Source organism: Manis javanica, chromosome 6 (assembly GCF_040802235.1).
Source record: "Manis javanica isolate MJ-LG chromosome 6, MJ_LKY, whole genome shotgun sequence".
In the NCBI taxonomy this organism is placed as follows: Eukaryota; Metazoa; Chordata; class Mammalia; order Pholidota; family Manidae; genus Manis; species Manis javanica.
The window spans coordinates 39,859,845-39,878,810 of record NC_133161.1 but is presented as its reverse complement, the minus strand read 5'-3'; the positions used below and the strand labels follow the sequence as shown (position 1 = coordinate 39,878,810).

At 42.4% G+C, this 18,966-nt stretch overlaps 1 protein-coding gene across 8 annotated transcripts in view; it reads right to left on the bottom strand.

Annotated features, from left to right (window-relative positions):
* Positions 1-18,966, bottom strand: part of ELMO1 (engulfment and cell motility 1) — a 516,082-nt gene that overhangs the window by 229,961 nt on the left and 267,155 nt on the right. For all 8 annotated transcript variants that reach the window (XM_017670942.3, XM_017670934.3, XM_037027353.2 and 5 more), the window contains one exon: positions 5,381-5,489. In XM_017670942.3, coding sequence (XP_017526431.1) covers positions 5,381-5,489 — 109 coding nt within the window. The remainder of the gene's footprint in view (positions 1-5,380; positions 5,490-18,966) is intronic.

Sequence of the window (18,966 nt, the reverse complement as noted above, 5' to 3'; positions counted from 1 at the left end):
TGGAAAGAATTTGGGTCCTTGACCACATCACTGAACAGTCCAGTTAACCAACTCTCGTTCCTATTCAACTCTGCATCTGTGATATTGAATAAATGTCCTTTGGAAATAGGCTATTTTGAGCTGGGAATTCTATTACTTGCAGCTGAAACTCTCCTAGCTGCTGCATTATCTGAGCTGGAGCCACAGTGAGGTAAGATTTTCCCTGTCCCTGGCCCTGCACATTATCATGTGCATAAGTTCTTGCCACAACCAGAAAAAATAATCCAGTTCTAGAATTTTACGCCCAGGATGGAGACATTTTTTCTTATTAAAAATTCTTCTGTTGGTTCCCACTGCTTATAAGGTCAAGTCTAATCTCCTCTGCATAACAAATCCTTACTGGGATCTGTCTTGCTTCTTCTGTGTCAGTATCTCCTCCACTGGCTTGCTCCCTCAAGCCCCTGCTTTAGCTGCATGGAACTAGAATTCCCGGACCCTCCCGGTTTTCACCTACATCTCACAGCCTGGGACTTCCAATAGCCACTACCCACCATGCAATGTCTGTGCCTGCCTGGTTATTCTTCTTATCTGTGTGATGACATGACTCAAGCATCTCCTCTTCTGTGTCACACCCTCCAAGATTCTCCCTTCCTTAGTCTGTCTGATTCCCCAGGAGCACAAAGAACTGAGCATTGCCTCCTAGTGACAGTCATATAACTTTAATGTAATTTTACAAACAGCAACTGTTTTATAGTCATTTGTTTATGTGAAGAACTATCCAGTCAGCATGTGAGCTGCTGAAGGATGCAGTGTGTTTTAAGTCCAAGTCATCAGCGATTAGATCTTGACTCAGAGAGAAGAAGCCCTATAGTTATTGAGTAAATGGAAGACAAAAATAAATATCCTAGCTTTATCTGATATTGGAATATAACTGGATGAGGTGCTTCACATCCAAAAAATAAGTAATTGACCTGTTTGTATCAGAAATCAAGTTTTCCTCCCATCTCTCAACAACTTACTATTGCTCTAGTAATAACAGCTACCATTATATTGACAAAGCAACAGTTACCATTTTCAGTCCCAGTTAAGAGTGAGGTACCTTTGTAAGGACTTCACATCTGTGACAAGTGTGGATGGATTTATCTGTGTTGCACCTCCCTTACTCTGTGAGGGTATCATTTCCTGGGTTCCCCCACCCCCAGCCACCCCATGCACACACACTTGCCTCTTCTTTTGAAGACTTGCCCTTCTTTACTTGCTCTACTTCAATCTTGTTATTCTGAGGCTGCCAATTATACAAACAAGGCCAAGGGGCTCTGTGACCACATCCAGGTCCATAAGTATTCTTTGTAATTTTAAATATTGAAACTAAGGGAAAACAAGTCCTTGCTCTCAAAAAAGCTTCATGGAGAAAGCAGTCAAAAATAATTTTAATCAGAGTGGGAAGAGTGAAGAAACAAGAGACGTTGCCCCAGATCCTGGTTCTGGCTATTACCTAAGCCACAGCACTTCCCTGGTGTCCCTCAACCCACAGTTTGCTTATGGAAACTGAGATGAAAAACAGCTATCTATCTTCCAACTAAAGCAACACCCCGTATTTCCTTTAATCCTCCTAACAACTATGTGTAACAGGTATTACCTTTATTTTATTGATAAGGAACCAGAAACTCAGAACAGAGGAGAAACATGCCCAAGGCCTCCACTTAGTAACTGAACTGTGATTTCAAAGATGGGTCTTCCTAATACCAAAAGGCAACCACTCATTTTCCTGCCTCTTTCTATACTACTCTTCTGGAACACCAATTTGAGCTCAGTGACCCTAAACACTATGCAGTAAATATAAGTCTTCTCTTCATTGATAAACATAGATGTCATTGATCTTGATTAACTCCTGGGGGTATTACAGACTTCAGTTAAACAACCTTCATAAAGTGCTCTCAGAATATAAATAGACATTGTTTTCTATACTACACTATCAAACATTTGCCTCTCACAATGTCAATAATTGGAAAGCAGAAAACAGCGATTTCTTAAAAAGCAACTTTAAAAAAAGCTGTGCATACATATTTGGTATCAGTAACTTAATTAAACATTAATATGCTTGCTTTGAACACCAACATACGATTGGCATTTCAGAAGCGCATTTCCTCAAAAGACCTAAAGTCAGAAGACACAGCATTTCTAGAAGATTGAATCTTTCTACTTTAATATATGTCCTTTTTTTCAATCAGTTAGATTTTTGATTGGTACTTCTTGGGTCTCAGCCTTGCTTATAGATCTAACATGACAGTGATCTTCCTGGTCAATTATTAATCCTAACTTGAGAGGAATCATGAACTTAGGAAAGGAGAACAGCAGACACATGCAAACCAAAAGAAGATGGATTTGTTCATGAAACAAATTTTTTTCAGCAGAAAAATAGATTATCTCCTTCAAAATAAGGGTGTACTCAGATTGTTTTTTCATATTAGTATCTTATTTAATATGGCAACAGGCAAAAGGCAATCCATTAAAAAGCAATTTTCCTCTTACCACAGAGTGTTTCCTCATTTGATGTCTAGCATTCAATCAGAATGTACCAATCCTTTAATATTTTTGAGCAGAAAACAACTCACTTGGGTGTATAGACTTCAGACATGTGGGAGTCTTTTGAAGCCTTGCAAAGTGTCCAGAATGGCCTTTGCAGTAGATGATGAGCAATAGGTCAGCCTGAAAACTTAAAACTATCAAAACACTGGGAAAAAAATGCTTTAGAAGAGATAAGGGGCATTTAAAAATATACATAATGACATATAACTGACAGGAAAAATGTCAGTCCCAACTTATTTACACTTTCTCAGCCAGAAGCTTCTGGGGACAGAGACCATATCTGGTTCACCTTTGTGCCTTCAGTGTCCATCATAGTCCCTGGCACATTGTAAGCAATCAATCAATTTGTATGAAACAAATGAACAAGTGCATTTGTCATCTTAGATAAAGGGAACCTGCCATGAGTATGCCAGGTCCCGGCTGTCCGAAGCCAACCTTGCTGAAGAGACCAGGGCTGCCTAGGTACTGAGTGAGTTGTGGCAAAATGTTGGAAGATTTATCTGCAGCATAATGTGAGATATAGAAAATACACAGCGCAAAACAGCATCTGCGGCACCCCTAGAGATCCCCAAGGTATTTGCCTTTACCCCATTCTATTATCTCAGCCCATAGGAATCAGGTTATGTCCTGGTTCCTGGCTTGATACTAGATCCTCAAAAGTCTGAGAGGGCTGCTGTACACCAGCCAGACATCAGCCCCTACTCTGCATCCAGTCCCTCCCTTGAGCACAGAGCTGACATTCACCTGAGCAGCTCACCTCAGCACTGCTGAGACTCCTGCCACCCACGGCTACCCTCCACCCATCAGTCAGGCCCCTGGACATGGAGGTGAGTCCAAGCAGATCCACATTTACCTTGCCCACACACAGCCTGGAATTGGGCCATCTTTTCCAAGTTAGTCCCCCTAGGCGGAATATTATTTGTTCCCTCTCTCTCCTACTACTGCAATTTCAACCACTGAGGTTATTTGAGATCAAACCAAAATGAACACAACTATTCAACTCATTATCCAAAGTACTACCAATCAATTTCTATGAAGATGTAAGAGCACAGTGACATTTGTGAACACATTACCCAAGGACACGAAGGGCATTGGTGGCAGAGATATACCCCACCTCCCCTTTATTCCCAACTGTCCCCTACCTGCTGTGTCTCTGTTCTGTGTTGACTTTTAGCATGAGAAACACATGTCTTTTGGGCAAAGGAGAAGAGCAGAAAGCTGGGTATGGTGGTCAAAGCACAAAAGTGTGTACCTGCTGCTGTCGTCCGGAGGAGAGCTGATAGCCAAAGGGGGCCACTGGGGAAGCTGGGAATGGGGTGAGGGAAAGGGTGATGCGGGGCAATAACCTGGACACAGAAGTACCAGCCAGGCAGAGCATGACTGTTCTCCACTTTCTGAGAATCTTAGATAGCCCTGCAATGCTTTATAGCAAGTGACTTTTCACAGCTACCCCCATAAAACTTAGATAAACATAAAATAGTTACAGTTATCAGACTGAGGATTTCAGTAGGATTTGTTTTCGATTGAAGTCTTTAATCCTTTAATAGAATAAATAGCAAGCTATACAGCAGATACAACTCTCAACAAGTTAGTCTCATGAGGAGTAGGAAGGAAAATTCACATCAAGGGTCCAGGTAAACAGGAATGTTACCCCTGGTCGTCAGTGACCTGAGCACATGAACACAGAAATCTCAGGGTGGGCTGCTGCTCTACTAGTACAGAACTGCCCGAACTTGGGCTCGTAAGCAATGAACTTTCATGATCGTCCAAGTCAGCTTCAGCTTCTTTCCCCCGCCCACCCATTCTGGAGGGTAATGCCTGCTGCGCTTGGTCAGCCAGGCTCAAATGCTCAGGTTTTCGTTACTAAGTTCTAAATTTTCTAGATTACCTTAGCAGCACCTGTAGTCAGTTCTACATTGTAAATAAAACATAATGCCCTTTCCAATTTAATCATCAGATTCCTTCCCATTAATCACTCCAGACCATTATGTTAAGCTCTCCAGGAGGTAACTGAACATTTATGCTTTCCCAGTAATACCGAACACCCAACATTTCTCTGATATAAACGGCCTTCTCTGGTGCCAATGTTATTAAGCCTATGAGGAAAGATGGCTCCATAGATGTTGGAGGGAATGGAAGTCCACCGCTTTATGGAGGCTTGGTGTTGGCAATGATTGCAAGCCAAGTTAAATCAGCTTCACCCTAACAGGTTTAAGTCGAATTATGCCAATGACCAAAAGGCAAGAAAATTGCCATGCCCTTTTTTTTGGAAGTCCTCTCCTAAATTTGATAATATAAGTAAGAAAAAGCAATAAGCTTATCTCTGATCACATTTTTGATGATCAGCTACCTGTTTTCTTCAATAACCCTTTTTTTCTTGCAGAAAGCATTCTAAACAAGGGAGATACTGGCAGCAAGAGGATTTCTTGAAAGTATTCAAATACAGAAATATTGTTTCTAAAGAAAGAAAATGAGCTACTGATAGATTCTAAACTGGGATTTTAAAACAGAAACTCATAGATCTTTTTCCTAAACAGAGTAGTAAATGCAATGCTGTTTTTATACTCATTTTTGTGACATTTGAAATTCAGTCACAAAACCTGAAAATGTTTCCATTCTTGTAGATGTTAATAATGGTTATTCCCATAGAAGACATGCAGAAATATATACACTGGAAACCTCAGGCAAAGAATGTTGGATCCACAGCAACACATATACATAGCTGCCAGCACCTTGGGAATTCTCTGCATTGGTCAGGACGCAGCCTAGGTCACTGGGTCTCTGCCAGCTTGTGGGAAACAAGCGTACTTACGCAGCTCGCCCACTTTCAAGATCTCACACAGCATCTTGGTCAGCTCTATACTACTGCGGCCAAAGGGACATTCATGCTTATCTTCTCGGCTACTGTTCTCAAGCACAATCTGCAAGGGGAAAGGGAACAGGTCAGAAAGGGAAGTCAGTTTGCAGAAAACAGCAACATGTTGGCTCTGCTGTAATGGAGAAACAGATACACTCCAGATCACCAAACTAAGGCACTTGGGGGCAGAACAGGATTGTACTCGAAGTATATTCTCAGTATATAGCACAAAAAACTCTCCTGCTTTACAAACCTCCTAAAACCTCCTTTGACCCTGTAAATTTTGTTTGTTGGTTTCCACTTACCCAGAGGTGCCCATGGAGTTTTCCAAAACAGTACAATAAAGACTTTTATTTAAGTGACAAAACCACTCTCTTTTCCTCCCAGTCACATCTTGCCTTTCCTGGGAAAAGCAATTCTTCTTCTGTCACTTCCTCTCCTACATTTTAATCATATATTTCCCACAGAAGTGTCAACGTTCTTGCAAGAGCTCACCCTGGCATTAGTTGACTAATGGGATGCATGCTACACGCCCATGGGAGGCATCCCATGCCCATAGGGTGCATGCTACAAACCAGACCAGCCAGAGTTCCTCCCTGGGATGCATCATACCAAAAGTGGAGAATTGGCTTTGTTATGCTGACTGACAACCCCAGAGGGGTGTGAGCACAGGACCTTTCTGAATGTGAGCCTGCAAAGAAAATGAAGAAAAGCAAGCTAGAATGCAGAGGAAACCAGGAAGGAGACAGTGGGTGCCCAGCATCTGAGTGCCTCATCCCACTGGATCTTGTGACAAAGCCACTTCCCTGTTCCTGCTGTTCATTTGCTCAACCTCTCCTCTGAAAACACCTGGGTCTACTGAATAAATGTTCCCCTTTCCTAAAGCTAGCTGAGACGTTCCTACCATGACTAAGGGAGCCATCCTACACATAGGTCAAACAAAAGTAAAACAAAGCAACAAAACTCTATTTTAAAATTGCTAAACTTCAAATTCCCAAATTCATGTGTCAATAAAAGGAATAACCAGCTTATCCATCTCTGTAGCTGCTTCCAACTTCCCCACTGGAGTTGTCTGGGCACCTCCTCAGAGCTGCCCTGCCCTCAGTGGGTGTCTCCCAGGAGTGTCTTGGGCAAAGCTATGCGCTGACTTATGTTGTTTATCCCTTCTGACTATGAACCCTCAGTGGCAGGAGTGGTGCTTTATTCATTCAATCGATAATAGTAACGGAGCACTTATTACCTGCCAGAAAGATGACTAGGCCCCATACGAGGGAGAAGAAGACGAGCCAGGGCTCTGACCTCATGGAGCATTCATGCTGACTGAGGGAGGTGGATAAAATGAAAGAGGTAATTATATTTTATCACAAGTGCTATGAAAAAGATTAAATAGTTAAGGTGGTAAAGAGCAAGGAGGAAGGCCTGCGGGGATGGGGGGAGGGGACAGTTTAGGTAGCCAGGTGCCTCCTGGGAAGAGAGAGTGCTTGCCATCCCAGAGTCTGGGAGAAAGGATATTCCAGGTGAAGGGATCAAGGACAGAGCCCTTGAGTTGAGTAGGATGTGCTTCAGGCAGGCCAACACACTGCCTAGTCTACCATGTGGAGGGGTTTGCATTGTGCAGGGTAGCAGTTTGGTTCCAGGAGCCTGAGGAGGGGCAGAACAAGCCCGGAGCGCCCAGAGATGGATCAGAGCCACTGACCCAGAGCTGCGTGGGGTGTCAGACATTCTGACCCTGACTGGCTAACCATGGGATTTAGACAGGCAAGTGACATGACCCGGTTTGTTTTTAAATGGTCTGTGAATGTGGAGAATGGAGAGCAGGAAGGAAGAGACAGAGCACAGCCCTTCGGGAGGGCCTGGGCAGCAATCCTGGCAGAGCACAGAGGCGCAGACTGGGCCTGCGCAGGGAGCTCAGCGCAGGTAAGTGATCAGAAAAGGCAAGAAGAGGAAGACACGGAATGAAGAGACAAGGAGGGGAAGGCCTTTAGGAAAAAGAGATAGAAGAAAGAATATTTGGAAGGAGGGAAGAAGAAAAGAGAGAAGGAAAAGGGGAAGAAGGAAGAGTAAATGAAAGTGTTGTTTATGATACAAAGTTCCAAATAGTAAAGTGAGGGAGCTCAGGCGGATTGTTTAAAGCCAAAGAGTAGGATGTTAAGAAAAATGTGTGCCAATTGTTTTCTGAATAAACATCATAACAATAGCACACACATACACACTTATTATTATATGCATTAATAGTACCCCAATAACAAATCAGCCGTTTCTACCTGGGGATGTTCCTTCCTGCATTGCATTTAAACCTAGTTGTCATTACAACATAAGGAGTTTGCATATTCGATCTCTTCCACTTGGTGCATCACAGGCATTTTTTGCAGCCTCCATCATCACTTAATCTCCCTCTTGGTTGTCCAGGAAGTCAGTGAACCATCCCATTTTGTGGCACTTTTCAACCATTTGCAACATATGCTCACATAAATAAATATGCATTGAATATCATCATGAATATAGCCTTTATTGTCCTTGGGACTTAGGATAAAAATGCGTCCTTACAGTGTCTTTAGGGAACACAGGTTTTGGGTTGGTTGGTTTTCTTCTGAGAAAGCTGAACATAAAACTCCAACTAAATCACTCCTCCTGCCAATGCAGGGAAGGACCACTGCTGGAGTCCTTCTGGACAATCTGTCTGAGCACAGAATCTCATTAGACTGAGCCTGAATTACCCTCTTCTGGTTACCAGAATCCTTTCTAACTCTAACCAGGGATTCAGCTCAGAAAAGCAGGAAGAGAGAACAACTCAATTCCCATCAATCAGTGAATCTCTCTTTGAAACATTTTATATCTGAGACAGCCACATACATCATGGAGCAAATCTGAACCTCCTGATGATGGGGAAATGAATGGAAAAACAGAGCCGGAAGAAGACATAAAGAACATAAAGAACAGACAGGAGACAGGGAGCTTTCAGGCAGCTCCCAGCTCCCAGGGAAGACATTCCCCTGCATTTCACATTAACATTCTATTAACATTTCATGAGCGCATCCATATTTAATAAGGATGTGATCTGCATACACTGTAGGTAGAATTACTGCAGCCAATAAATGTTCCGGAAACATTTCCAACACACTGTTTATTAGCAGACACTAAATTAAGGAGTAATTTAAGTAATCAATATGTAAATCAGCTTGGAGAAGCCCATCTCTTTACTCTTTAATGTACCATTCATCTTATCATATTTACTCACCTAAAGAAAAATAAACCCTCCTTCTTAACTGATTTCGTTACACAAGGCAGACACAAATCTTTAAAATTAACCTGCGTGGGTTTTAAGGTCAATACTTTTACAGAAATATTTAGAAAACTATGACTAGGAATATTACTAATAAGATATTACTGTAGTGAAAGAGAATTCTTAAACTGGACAGTAGCTGTTTTAAAAATTTAACACACTGATAAATCTATATTTAATTCTATATTCAACAAACTGATATTAACCATGTTCACTGGAGACATTTTGAAAAGTTTCATTTAGGAATATCAAGGTGTATTTTTCATCTTTATTTTTTCCTTACTTTTTGGTTTTTAAGAGGAAACCTAGTAGAACATAAACAATAATAGATGGGGTGCTAAAACCTGCTATTATCACTCAGAATATGTCATACACCAAAAGAAGTTGTAACTGCATGTTTTGTAAAATAAAACACTGGCTTTGTACGATAGTAAGTGTAAAACATTTTATAAAATATTGTTTACAAGGGTGTATTTACCTATTTTCTATCAGCTGAACCCCAGTAAGTCCATAAGATTGATAAGGCAGATATTACTATTATTTTCTCAAAAATGTTGACAAAAGAGGCAGGTGACTTGCTTGATCATACAGCTAGCCTAGGTCAGTCATGAAATTCAGCTTTTAAGGCCTTTAATTTCCAAATCTCTGACTTTCCTGTTAATGGTTTACAAACGGCCTTCACATACTTATTGCGATGAAGCTCAGTGGAGTTCATGTCAGTTTTCTCTGTCTCACCGAAGTGGGTCTATCAATCCCAAACCTACCTAGACAATGGTATAGCATTCTCTCTTCTCTCATTTCTGCCCTGAAGATCAGGAATGACTGCCTGGGGCGAGTGACCAAAGAGACTGTGGAGTGCTCTCACAGGCTTTACTTCTACAAGTTTCAAGTTTCCCTCTGAATGCTCTGTGCTCCTTGCCTTTCCTCCTCAGTGCTGCAGATCACCGATGCATTTGGCCTGGGCATGACCATCACGTGCTGAGTATAAGGCCAGCCACATTCTAGTGCCCACCCCTTCTCCGGCTCCTGGGACCACCGTTGCCTTCTCAGCTTCAGCACCACGTTGCTCACTTAGAGGCAGCTCGCTGTCCCTGACATGGTTTCCTCCACTTTCAGTTGGAGTCCCTTCTGCTCTCCCTGTAGCCAGCTCTGGAGTGATCTGTGAGGGCCTCCCTCATCACCTCTCATCTCTGGATGCATCTTGTTCATGCTGCTTCAGCTCTAACTGAGAGTCAGATGAAGCCCAGTGGTCGCTTCACAGGCCACCAAGGATAGCATGTGAATTTGTACGGTGTCCATTTTGTCCCAATTCTGCCAAAAAGTATGTACATTTTGCCCCAATTCTGCTCCAAAGCTGCGATGGGAAGTACTGGTAATGTAGACAGCCTGACCAAGACTAGTGTAAGCATGCACCACGCATTCCATCCCTGTGGGCAATGCATAGAAGTTACATAAAACCCACTTCACAAGACTGTTGTGCACATTAAATCACAAAACAAAGGCAAAGTGCCTGAAATGGACCTGACAGGGTGGGTGTTTACTATTTCTTTATTGCCCTCCCTCTTCCTATTCCAGTATGGCCCTTGGTCAACATTTTACACAACACTTTTACCAGTAACTAAACCAAAATCATGACTGTGGTAGGACTGGCTCTCTGATGACGGGCCTTGGGGGACATAAGCAAGCATGAGAGGCATATGAATAGAGTGGTGTCTTCACCTACTTACACCAGAAACAAAAGATAGGAGGTTGTACGTGCCCATATTCAAGCAGGAATCTTCCACAGGAATATAGGTAGTACAAGTACAGAGAATAAGAGGGACCACGGAGAAGATGTCATGCTCTGATGGTTTTGGCATTAAAGTCTCAATGCTAAACAGTTAAGCCACGACAGGACACCCGTTCTCAGTCTTGTCAGTCTCACAAGCTCTGCTAAAAACCGTCTCCTGACTCACTGGAGAAAATGCCCATGTTCTTCCCACGTTAAACAAATAATTAAACAAGCAAAAAACCTTACTGGTGTTGATGATCTTCCCCCAAAGCAACTCAGGAATAGTTTTACATGAGTAACAGAACCACAGAACCACCCCATAATGAAGCAATAGCCTTTAGGTCACATCATGAAGCCTCAGACCTCTTCTGAGGTTAAAGTATAAGCCTAGCTTGGGGTTGTCTCACACAGACTTGAGGGCCACAAAGGAGCCTCTTCTCTGTTCCCCATTGCTAACAGTGCTGATGGTGACTGGTCCCAGAAAGTCAAAGAGAGAAGCATTAGAAAGAACACAGAGCTGCTGCAAGGGGGCTGCATAAGAGCTTAATTGTAATCATTAATGTTGAGCAAGTCCATATGATCGAATGTGCCAAAGCCCTGATATGATGATTTTAAATGGGCAGTGAATAGAGAACGTTATAATTATAGAAAGTATGCCCACCAGAATAACAAACCAGAACAAATCAGAATCCCAGGCCACTAGTCACCTATCTACTGTCCCCACTTTACAGGTAAGGGAAGTGAGATCCCAAAGTGAGTAAATCTAAAAGAGATAACTTTAAAGGTGCAGACAAGAGGGCAGAGAAAGATAAATAGCAGCAAATACCAAGAACATTTATTTCCCATGCCTCATTCTCATTGCTTGCACTGATTGTCTCATCTGAGGCAATATGTACTACCACATGACAGAAATATGGCACCATCCCACTTCTCAGATGGAGGAATTGAGACAAAAAGCTGTTGAATAATTTTCTCTAGGTCACACAGCACAGAAATAAACAAGAACTTAGGTGGCCTAAATCCAGAGCACACATTCTTGGTTACTGATTCCTACTGAAACACATCATACCTACTTTTACTGAAAGAGGAAAAGCTGAAATAGTAATAAAACTTTGATCATCAAAATCCTTAAATGGTAACAGATGAGTAGATAGCATTGTGGCTCTGGACAGAAATTATTTTCTTGGACCTGCTTCTAAAAGATTTGATGACTTTACAAACATTCCTTAGCCTTTGTTTTCTCTTATAAAATGGGGACAGGAATACCTACCCACAAGTAAGATTAAATTTTTTAAAAAGGAGGTAAAGATCTCTCAAAGCTTGAGACATCTCACCCAATAATGGAGAGAGTTGATCTACTATTGCTATAATAATTACATGAGCTCTTGTTTCAAGACGTTACCATTTGCTTTACTGAAATATTCTCATAATTCCAGGGCAAAGCTGTTGGGAAAAAACCACACAAGAAAAAACAAAATATAACTTCTATAGAGATTATTAATCTTTGCACTTTGGCAAAGCAAGGTCTCAGGTGGAGTAAGTATCATTTCTGACTTATGGGGCCTTCCTGAGGCTCTTTCAGCATCTCTTTAGAACAGTTCTCCAACTTGAGTGGGCATCAGAATCATCTGGAGGGGTTATTAAACAAACTCTGCTCTCCCAGAGTTTGATTCAGCAGGTCTCGGGTACAACCTGAGAAAATATGTGTCTCATCTGAGGGCTTCAGCCCCACATAAGTTCACTCCGGATTCAGCGAGACCAAAAAATGACAAAAAAAGTTGAGGATAAAAGGGTTTATACCCAGCTTTCTTTTCGTGGTGGCAGGTCAAGCGCTAGAATCCCAGCTGCTTCAGGGAAGGTCTGCATCCAACAAGCCAGTCTCTGCCTCCAGGTCTCTCCGCTGCCTCACTGTCCCCCAGCCCTGCAGCCCCGGGCAGAGCTCTTTATACAGAGTCAATAACTTGATTTAATGCCCACAAGTGTGAAAGCCTGCACCTGTGAGCACTGCGTGTGCCTAGTGGGCAAGCAGACCAGGGTCTGGTGAGGATCCTGGCCATGGAACTTCTATTTCCTCTACAGCATGCAAGCAAGTAACCAAACCCTAAATTCTTCTGAGGCTCTAGGAGGATTAAGGAAGGGAGTATTAGTAAAGAATTTCAGAGAACATTTAAAAATTACTTTGGTAGCATACTTTTAAAGAAAGGAAAAAGCTCCATACACACACCTTCCAAATGCATACACCCAAGTTGGATGGAAGATATGAACCTGATAATTAGGCCCATCATGGTATGTCCATGGCCTTTGGACAGGGCCATTACATCTAGCAGCTGAGATGTAACACCTCAGTTAAAGCGTGACCATGGAAGAAAGTACCCAGAGCTGTTTGCAAAAACCACAAGAGCTGTTTCCAAGGTGAAGGGAACAATGCATCCCAGGAAAAGAAGAAAAAGAATGGATAAAGGGTAAGACTAGTAAAAAAACAAAGTAGAAGGCACATACTGGGAACCAAGATAAATAACAATCTGGACAAATGAGAAGAATGGTATAAAACCCAGCTAATGAGGTGAAATCTTTCCAGAATAAAATTAGGCAATTGCACATACAGAGGCATAATAAAGGCCATAAATATAAAATGGCAAGGAATTGACTGGGTAATGGTGTAGTAATTAAAGCCCGGAGGTTCATAATAGACCTCGAACTGAACATTAATCAACCAAAAAGAAATGCTGCCTGCACTTCAATATAGTGCAACAAAAGCTGGATGTGTGAAACACACCGAGCAATCACAGCCATGCTCTGCTGAAAAGTCCTCCGTTTGAGTATGAAGTTGGGTAGCACAAAGAGGGGACAGGATGAAATAACAGGGGGGATGACTTAATGCTTGTGCCACACAGTGACCCCGAGGCATCAGCTCTGCAGACTATTCCAAAGGCCAGAAGACAGCGGGAGTGACTCCCCAGCTGATGCCTGCACCCAAGGAACTGGGCTAGAAGACCTCCTCTCTCAGGTCAGCACCTGTGTTCCCGGGCCCGGAGATGGTGCAGGTGCAGCAGTCACCTGGAGACATCACTACAGGCTCAGAGAAGTAACATCTGATTTATTTAAGACAGCCATTCTCTAACTTGACCTTGTTAGAATCGTCTGGAGGCTTATTAAAACACAGATTGCCGGGCCCCACCCCCAGAGTTATGATTCCATTGTTGTGAGTAGACTCAAGAATATGCTTTTCTGACAAGTTCCCAGCTTATGTGGATGCTGCTGGTTTGGAACCACACTTTACAAACCACTGCCTTTAAATTATGCTGCCTCTATGCTCTCAGTCTCTATCATTGGCAAACTTCCAGTTTTTAAAGGTATGGAAAGCCTCAGAGAGTCAGTGGGAGAAGAAATGTATCCGATTGTTTCAGGGTATTTTTTTTTCCCATTACTAATAAAAACTAACATTACTGAGTTAAAATGCATAGAGGGGATACAGATTGTGGTTGCCAGGGGCTGAAGAGCCACTGTTTAATGGGCACAGCATTTCCTCTTGGGGTGGTAATTCATGTCTTGCAACTAGATAGAGATGGCATTTGTACTGTGTACTGTACTTTGTGCGTGTACTGAATGTCACTCAATAGTTCACTGTGAAATGGTTAATTTTATGTTATGTGAATTTCACCCCAATTATACAAAGTGTGAGTACATCTGGGCTGCCTACCATGTGCAAACTCTCCAGTGTTTAACTCCCTGGGTCCCCACAAGCCATCAAAGCAGGACTACTTGTTACAGATAAGAAAACCATGGCTGGGAGCTTGAGTAACGTGTCTGCTGTCGAGCCGTGAAAATGTGATGCGCCAGCATCCTGAGTCCACAGGCCCGCCTCATGATTTCTACACTGTGGTTTGAACTTTTTTGTGGGTGGCATGAAACATTTCCATTTCCAAGGTGATGTTTACGACTGCCCAAAGAGAAGCACCTGAGTCGATGGTTCAGCAATGGCCCAGGATGCTCATCCTACAGAACACCAAGGACAGCCACACTGGGGCTGGGAGGGGCAGGAAGCATGAGCCTTACAGAGGCCATGGGTATCTCCACTTAGGAGGAGGTTGCACTGCACACTGCTTAAATGCAGATCACATATACTGCCTTGCATTTGCTTGCAAAAGCTCATATCTGTAATTATTTCACAGACATATCCTACCCTAGGTCTTTTCAAATGTTAAAGCACTCACAGATTGCCTAAGGATCTTGTTAACATGCAGATTGTGAACCAGCAGACTGGGGGTCTGCCTGAAATCTTGCATTTTTAGCCAGCTCACTGGGGATGATGATGATGCTGGTCTAAGGGTGACATTTTGAAAAGCAAGGTGCTATACTTTGCCAAACCCATGATCTGAATTACAGCCCCACTCTCGTCCAAAACCTTCGGTTGATTTGTTCATTCAACAAGCATTTCTTTAGGCATTTATTATTGCTAAGTAATTTGCTAGACGCTAAGAATGCATATATGAACAAAATACTATCTTTTGGAGTTTGCAACCTGTTTAGAAGACACAAGGGCATGGAATTTGTAGGGTGTGCAGACTTTCACTTGCTATATACCTCTTTTACACAGTTCTATATTGTTTGTGCTTTTCACAAGTAACTATTACTTTCTATGATGAAGGTGCATGTGAGAGGCAATGGGCAAGCAGGGTAAGCTTCATCAAGAGGGTGAGTCTTGAAGAAGAAACTAATTCCAAACTTTCTCCTGGGACATCTTTTTAACATTCCAAGCCAATGGTGAGCTATGGAATGTAACAAAGATTAATTGCAACTGGGAAATGGATACTGAATGGAGGCAGAGAAACCCCTCTGCATTTTGCACAATATTAGCAATAAATCACAAGATCACAGGGCAGAATTTTGACGTACTCAGTGTTATATTACTGAATGCAAATGACTCCCCTCTCCTTCAATGGAATGCAAAGATACCAAGATGTGGGCATTGTCTGACAGTCACTGTTGGATGAAAAATTAGGATTGACATTTCTTAGGCCTAATTTCTTATTGAGAAATTGTCACTGCTGTCTTAATAGTTATTGCAGTCTTAAAGCTAAGTTACACTCCACATATATTGTCTGAAACATATTTGGATAAAAGTTGCTTTACTAAATAAACAGTGTAGGAAAGCAAGTGATAAAATGAATTCTTGTGAGTCAGATCACACCTCATTTTCTCACTTAGCTCATAGATTTATAAATTCACTGTGGTTTAGGGGAATGGACTTGAGGGGATGGAAAGGTGAGGAAAGAACTACTTCCCATCGTCCTCTTGGGACAATAATAAATCAGCCTTTTCAGAAACATTTTCAAACAGATGATGTTGATTTTTCTGATTATAAACATATTAAGCTAGCTACAATGGGAAAATTATTTATTGAAACCTAATTAAGAAATCAGGCAGTGCATTGTATTACTTGAAGTTAAGGGCATGTGAAAAGGACATCCTCCTTCTTCTATTAAACCTAGCTTTTTAAAGGCACTTCATCTCATTACATCATATTCTATATAAGCATCCTAGATCTTGGCTACTTCTGCTAAAGGAGAGATCTCTCCTGTGGGACAGACTTCCTACAGGAGTAGTCAGTCCAGATGGGTTTCCATCCATGGAAATTGCTTCCCCTGACACCCCTCCACCCCCTACTTCCTCTCCTGCACCTGTCTACATTTCTCCTTCAGACCCAACCCAACATCACTTTCTCCATAAAACCTTATGTAATTACTTCTTCTAAAGCCCCACAGCCCTTTATCTGAATCTTACAGCAATTTTCACTTTTTGCCCCAACTTGGGCTGAAATATATGTGTCCTACTGCCCTTGGTGGGGCAGAGCCCCTGAGGTCAGGAACCATACCTTAGTCACCTGAGAATGAGTGCAGTTGAGTCCTTTACACATTAGGCATTCAGCAACAAAGCAGTTACTGAATATGTGAATGGGCCGTGCAGGACAGAACTCCAGCCTCTAGTTGTGCTGGCAATGCCCACCAAGGCACCAGGGAGATCTCTGTCCTGTGTGGTGAGCACAAACTTAATGTATTAAGTAACTTTATAAAGTGATAATATTTATTACTTATTATTAAATAATAAATCCATAATTAATTTTTCTGTACATGCACATGCATCTTCACTAAGTTAAGATCATCATCTTATCCCATCATCTATATTCCATGCTCTGTTTCCCTGTGGACTTGATCAGCAGCAGCAGCTTCTGGGATACTCCCAGCAGCCTTCAACCTTACCCCTTCCTTCCTCATGGGGGTGCTCAGGATCCAGAAGTGACTCAACAGTTAGAGCACCTAACCACACACGAAATCCACGCTGAGGAGGAAAACTTGTTTGGAAACTAGCTGATCTACTGCACGTGCCTGATGTGCCCCCAGGGAGGACGTGGCTACGGGCAAGGACCAATGCAGAAGGAAATTCTCACTGGGCCAAAGCCCATATTTCAAAGGCCCCTTTAGGGAAACTGTGCACTTACCTTCTTTGTGCATTGTGAAAACAAACATTTACAGAGTGTTGGAATGTTTGAAAAAATGTCCTTAGTTGTGTTTATGGAAAACACTTGGCAAGTATTTGCTATAAATGCTTCCTGTAAACACTGTGAATGAGAACCAGGAGGGAAAAATGTATGAGATGACAGGAGCCAGCTTCCACAGCAAAGGAATGTCCCTTTCCCTACATCCTACAAGCACATGCTGGCTCCACTCCTTACTCTCCTCATACCAGGAATGAGGCCCCTGAATCTGGACGTGGGTGGTTGAGGGAAGGGGTGGGGCAATGGGCAAGGGGTCTTTGGGGCTGGCATCCATGCTGCAGTGCTGCAAGAGAGAGCTACTCATGTGTCCTCGGTGATAATGGCCCTGATAGGATTTCCTTCTTCTTCATGCATACTGGGTACCAGTTCTCGTTCCAGGTCCCCTGTTCCAGACCCTTAACATGAACCCCAGTTTCCTTACCTGATGACAGGCTCACCTCTCAGATAATTCAATGATGCTTTCAGGTGAAACATGAAAAACAGAAAATGGGAGACTAAAAAGCATTCCTTTAGAGCAGATCAGCAAGGAAGTTTCTCTTAATTACTCTGTTAACTGAGAAAGATCCTGGAAGAGACGATGGAAAGGGAAGAGAGCACTGAAGGCTGGAGCAGTGATGTTGGTGGTTTTCCCAGGAAGGACCTTGGCCAGCCCAAAGCTGCCCTCTCAAATGGACCAGGCCCCTCCTGGCCCCATGAGATACACATCGGATACCACAGACAGGCTGGCTGCTCTTGTTCCCAATCAGGCCACACAATTTCAATATCGGTTTTTATATTCCAAAAGACTTCACTTTTTCCTTCATTTCAGAATCCTTTCCTTAAAGGAAAGACACACAACCTAAGATGCTCAGGGCTGTTAAGGTGAAGGGGCAGAGATGCCTTGCTAAAGTGTTTGCATTTGCACAGGTGCTGGGTTCCTCCCCCCGCCCCAGCTCAGAGGTCCTCTCCTCTCACACTGTATGAGCCTAATGATTCCTTAAGTGCATTTCTAGATATGGAAATGTTAAGTCAAGATTCTCAACATTTTTGTCACTTCAGATATATTGATAAACCATCATCCAAGAAGCCTGTGTTATTTCATACTCTCCAAAGCAATGGGAGAGAAATCTTTTCACCACCAAAATCTGGAACACTGACAACACCAAATGCTGGCGAGGATGTGGAGCAACAGGAACTCTCATTCACTGCTGCTGGGAATGCAAAACAGTACAGTCACTTTGGAAGACAGTTGGGGGGATCTTACAGAAGTAATCGTACTCTTACTATCTAATCCAGTTATCACACTCCTTGGTATTTACCCAAAGGAACTGAAAACTTATGTCCCCAAAAAAACCCTTCACTTAAATGTTTACTGCAGCTTTATTCACAATTGTCAAAACTTGGAAGCAACCAAGATTTCCTTCAGTAGGTGAATGGATAAGTAAACTGGGGTACATCCAGATGATAGAATATTATTCAGTGCTAAAAAGACATAAGCTATCAAACCATGAAAATACTTGAAAGAAAAATAAATGCATCTTACTCAGAGAAATAAGCCAATTTAAAAAGCCTGTATTCTGTCTGATTCCAATTTTATGACATTCTGTAAAGGAAAACTATGGAGACAGTAAAAAGATCAGTAGTTGACAGGAATTGGGAGCGTTAGGGGTGAACAGGCAAAGTACAGAGGATTTTTAGGGCAGTGAAAATACTGTATGATATCACAGTGATGGATACATGTCATTACACATTGCCCAAACCCATAGAATACAGCACCAGGAGTGAACTGTAATGTAAACCACAGACTCTGGGTGACGATGACATGTCAATGTCAGCTTATTGATTGAAAATTGTGCCACACTGAAGGGGGCTGCTGAAAATGGAGGACGCTGTGCACATGTGTAGGCAGGGATACATGAGAAATCACTATACCTTCCCCTCAATTTTCCTAT